Genomic DNA, 5,013 nt, shown 5'->3' with positions numbered 1-5,013 from the left:
TAGTTAATATTGTTGCAAACCTATTGATTAAAGGAAGTCTTAATCCACTTTACAAAATTTATATAGCATCTCTGTTTTACGGTGACTGCAACATAAAGATATTATACAATTATTAACAAAATCAATGAATATAATATTTTAAAAATAATTTTAGTGTAATATCTTCACTCTTTCTTATTTTCAATAAAAAAATAAAAAAAATATTTTAAAAGATATTAAAATGAAAATAAAGTGAAAACATAAACCATTCTGAAACATTTATTATAAGATTAATTTACAATTTTAGAAAAAAAAATTAAAATTTATTTGACATCATCCCTCTTATATGTTTAACAGATATTTTATTTTGAAATGATGAAATTGGTTCCAAATTAAAGTTTAAATGCAAATAGGATTATAAACTAGTACTTTTCAATATATACATTTATAGTTAAACTAATTTAACAATATTTTGTAATCACGATTACTAAATCAAATTCAATTTTCAAAACCAATCCCATCAATGTTTGAAGATAACATACATTTAGTTAGAAAAAAAAATTAACGTTTGAAAGTTAATTAAGTAACTTATGTATAATTATTTCTCTAATTGATTATATAGAAGTGCATTTAAAATAATAATAAAAGTACATTCTTGAAAAACAAAATCTCTTCTTTAAGGGCGTGTTTGGATACACAGTAAAGAAATAAATAGCGTGCGTTCCTCATAATACAATGTATAACTTTTTCAAGAATAACGTCAATTTTCATTATCATATAACGCTCAATCAAACATATTAAAACAAATTACTCATTTTACAAGACAAAATAATAATTAAAACGCGTTTTTGTTAACACATCTTACAAAAATCAAGGTGAATTGCAACCCGTTCAACGAAATTATTATGCTTAAAAATAATTAATTTACATTAAGAAAATAAAACAAATAATATTGATTATTGAGAGAAATGTTAGGAATGCTATCTTCCAAACACATGTTTTCTTTCTTAATAACTACAACTTATTAAAAATAACAATTTTTTTATACTTACCCGTAAATCAAAGTATCGCTAAATAAGAAATAAAACTTCAACGTTGACCATTTTTTTAATAAATTTTTACTCGTAATAAAGAAAATGTGAGGAAGAATGAATTAAAAATGTAACTTACGCAAAAATTATTTCATTATTGAATAAATTTTAATTAAAAAAAATCTTTTAAAATTCATAATTAGATTTAAAAGTTATTTTTCATATTATATGTATGTATGAATATATAAATTACAAATTATATAATTTTGAGAATATACTAAAATATGAATGATGTAAACTATTACTAATTTAAAATTTAATTCAGTAGTTAAGATATTATATGTTTAATTTAAGAGTTGGGTAAGTTAAAATTATGTTATGTATAAAGGTATTATATGGTGAAATATTTAGTAGAAGTAAATTGCACAGCTGTCATTTAATAATTTCTTTAAAAGAAATGTGAATATTGACAAATATGTGTTGAAATATAAACCGTTAGTTACTTTATTTTATTATTTTAGGAGACAAAAATGCTAAATGAAAAATCAATACCATACACGCATGTCTTTAGAAATATAACAGTTAGAAAAGGAACATATTTATTTTGTAATAAATAGTTGGCAAATATGTCTTCAAAAAAACATTAACATAAAAATCTACAGAAGAGGTTCAGAGAGAACACACATTCATCATTCACACAAAGGAATGACGAAAAAAAAAATGAAAAGGGTGACTGTGTGAGTGGTATATGAAACAGTAGAAAAAACAGAGGAGAGAGAATAAGCAGAGTGAAGAGAGAGTGAGAAACCTCAAGGAGAAAGCGACAGGGCAGAGAAAAAAGGGGTTGGGTGCCAGCCACCACAACAGTGAATTCTGAATAATACACACAAACATACAATTACAAACAAAACCAGGTAAATTTTACCCTCAGAAAAGTCTTAAAGATTCTCGTGGCATAAACAAGGTAGTGATACTTTTTAATATGCAACTGGGTTGTCTAATGTTTTATAGAGATCCGCGTCTGTGTCTGTTTTAATCCGTGTGCCAAGGTCGCCGCTTTTTTTTCTTTTGTTTTTTCTGTTAACTCAGACATAGGTGAGAGATTGGTTGTAAAAAATGTATTTTGGGGCAGAAAAAATCTTGGCCATAGATTTATAATCTTTTCATCTAATAATACTGTCCTGTGTTTTGTTTCTATATATACTGTGTAACTCTATCGCTAAAAGTTTCTCTCTTTTTGGTCAGAGGGGAGAGTGGTGTTTTTTTTTTTTTTCTGGGATTTCTGTGAGGAATCCACTGAAGGAGGAAGAGCAGGAGATTTATATGTCTTCTTGGTTTTATTTGGAAGTAGTGATTGGAGCTCTGTTGCAGCTCGGGTTTGGTTATGCTTGTGTTTGCTGCATGCTACTCTGGCTAGTGTTCAACACTGCTGTTTCGATGAGTTTGAGGCCAAAACGGTATGTGGGGTTTGTGCTTTTTGTTGTTGATGCTTTGGATTTAACGTTGTGTTGGAGTTTGAGGTTTTTCTTGTGGTTGTGTTTTCGTTTGTTTTGTTTTGCAGGACATGTCATGGAGTTGTAGTTTGTTATGAAGGCTTTCAGATAAAAAAGTTCTCTAGTTTCTTCCTCCTTCTGAGAGTGGATCTCACCTGATATTCGTGAAATTTTGAGGCTTTTCTTTTTGTTTTGTTTAATTAAAATTTTGTTTTTGTTTCGGTAAGCAATTTTCTGGGTATTTGAGGGGTTTTAGGGGTTTTGACCCAAATTTTCACCATGCTGGAGGGTCTTAATCAATCGGCTAAAACGATGAAGAAACTGAAGCAGAAGCGAAATCCATTTCATGACTCCAAAATGACGAGGAAACTGCGCATCATTTGTGACGATCCTGATGCTACCGATTCATCATCGGATGAAGAGGAGCATTTTCGGAAGGGTAGGAAGGTGAAGAGAACTATGGTGGAGATTGCTCTTCCATCACTTCCAGTTAACTCTGTCATTGCAGCTGAAACCAGCACCGAGAGTTCCAACAATGAGGAACTGAACAAGAAGAGGGTTTTGGCCAAAACTCCCTCTGTGAGGAGGCAATCTTGCGGCAAATACAAAGGTGTTCGGATGAGGAAATGGGGCAAATGGGCTGCAGAAATTCGCGATCCTTTCAAGGGTGCGCGTGTCTGGTTGGGCACTTACAACACTGCAGAAGAGGCTTCTCAGGCCTATGAGACCAAAAGGCTTGAATTTGAAGCCATGGCCAAGGCTTTGTCTGGTGAGAGGAGCAGCAACAACAACATCATCATCAACAACAACAGCAACAACAACGTTGTTGCATCTGTTGTAACTGTGGCTGCCTCAGAGAAGAACAACTCCAACTACAGTGTTTCTTCTGGTGCAGCAGAATCTGCAACAGACTCCAAGTCTGCTACTAATACTATCGACTACTCAGATAGTAGTATCCTGTCACACACATCACCATATTCTGTGCTTGAGTTGGATACCTCTGCTTCCGATTTGACTGTGAGTGGTAAAGTTTCATGCAATGAAGTTGTTGAGACTAAAGGTTTGGAGGCTGAAGGTGTTGAAACTGAATTTGCTGAGCTAGATATTCCTGATTTGAGTATGCTGAGTGTGCCACCCCAATCTGTGGTTGCTGGCAATGGTGCTGCTCCATCTGAGTTTGAATTTGATTGGTTTGCATTAGACAGTTTGGAGCATGGATTTGATGATGATCTTGCTGGCTTGGAAGACATTCAGATTTATGGGTTTGATGAGGGTGAGCCTAGTGAGCTTCCTGATTACGATTTTGATGACATTTGTGCTGATGAGTTTGCTGGTTGGATCGAAGAACCCCTTAATATACCTTGCGTATAAGTTTTGCAGCTATAGAGGAACAACCTCTGTCGAATAGAGTAGTACTACATTTCAAGTTTTGTGCTATGTTGTAGTTTTTGTGAGATCTCAGGATTAAATCTGGTCCCGGGTAGTTGTTTTGTTAGTTGAGTTTTAATTTATTTGTTTGTTTAGAGAGATAGAATATGTATGAGAGAGGCAAAGGGAGAATTGCCTTGGGTTTTCTTGTGCTATTAGAGCCGTCCAAGGGTGTTCTCCATAGACTATAATCATGAGTTCTATGAGTGTGTAGAAGACTTTTCCGTTGTTCACAAATTTATTATCTCTTTCTTCACAATTTAAAGGTTTTGGTATCTTCTGTTCATACTCATTCCACTAAATTTCTCTGGATACCCACCATCTTATTCTTTCTTTGGTTGTGATGAAGTCATTTGAAGAGAAAGTGGATAAAAAGTAAAATTTGATTAGAAAATTATTTATAGCGTATGATTGATTTGATTGAACGAGTGAGGGTTGAAATGCCTTTTGTTCAGAGAAATGTCAAAACTGCTTTTAGATGTATATTTTTAATTTTGTAAAATATATGCGTTTTTGTTGAAAGTAATTGGTTCAAAAATAAAAATAAATTGTTTCTTAAAGAAAATTCTAATAAATATAATTGTTTTAAAAATTCAAATATTAGATATATAGTAAATCAAAAGTTTGCCGAATAAGTATTTCAAATTTATTCTTTTTTTTCCTCATTTTACATTTAATTTTTTTTCTTCGCTATTTTTCACAAATTATGATGGATCCACGTGTACGAAATACACAGCAATCTTGTAAATCATCTCAAGTAAATTTTCTCGTAAAAAGTATCATCACATTAAAACAATCACTTAGTAAATTTTGTCGTAAAAAGTATCCTTGAGTCACATTAAAACATTCACTTAATATCGATGCTTATACTCTTCATCCAATGCTTATAATTATTTGATTATTTATAATTCATTGAAAGTCCGAATCAGTGAAATGTCCGATTCAATAGAACTTTTCGTTTTAATTTTGAGTTTTCAATTTAAAGAAGTGGATGTTTTTTCCACTCATCAATTTTTTTATTTATTATTATATCAATGAAGCTAAATTGGAGTTTATTTATTTTAACGTTTTATATATTCATT

At 31.5% G+C, this 5,013-nt stretch overlaps 1 protein-coding gene across 2 annotated transcripts; it reads left to right on the top strand.

Annotated features, from left to right (window-relative positions):
• The first annotated feature begins 1,673 nt into the window (after positions 1 to 1,673).
• Positions 1,674 to 4,217, top strand: LOC114173945 (ethylene-responsive transcription factor ERF118-like). 2 transcript variants are annotated; one of them, XM_028058641.1, is made up of 3 exons: positions 1,674 to 1,924; positions 2,256 to 2,467; positions 2,572 to 4,217. In XM_028058641.1, exon 3 carries the CDS (start codon positions 2,783 to 2,785, stop codon positions 3,872 to 3,874), a length of 1,092 nt encoding a protein of 363 aa, XP_027914442.1. In that variant the 5' UTR covers positions 1,674 to 1,924; positions 2,256 to 2,467; positions 2,572 to 2,782; the 3' UTR covers positions 3,875 to 4,217. The 2 variants fall into 2 exon arrangements, with proteins under 2 accessions (XP_027914442.1, XP_027914443.1); XM_028058642.1 differs by having other exon boundaries at positions 1,697 to 1,974.
• The last annotated feature ends 796 nt before the right edge of the window (positions 4,218 to 5,013 follow it).

The sequence above is a fragment of the Vigna unguiculata genome, chromosome 2 (genome assembly GCF_004118075.2).
Source record: "Vigna unguiculata cultivar IT97K-499-35 chromosome 2, ASM411807v1, whole genome shotgun sequence".
NCBI classification, from domain to species: Eukaryota; Viridiplantae; Streptophyta; class Magnoliopsida; order Fabales; family Fabaceae; genus Vigna; species Vigna unguiculata.
This window is presented reverse-complemented; position numbering and strand designations above follow the sequence as displayed.

Coding starts and splice junctions, on each gene's coding strand:
- LOC114173945 (XM_028058641.1), top strand. CDS start 2,783: ATGCTGGAGGGTCTTAATCAATCGGCTAAAACGATGAAGAAACTGAAG.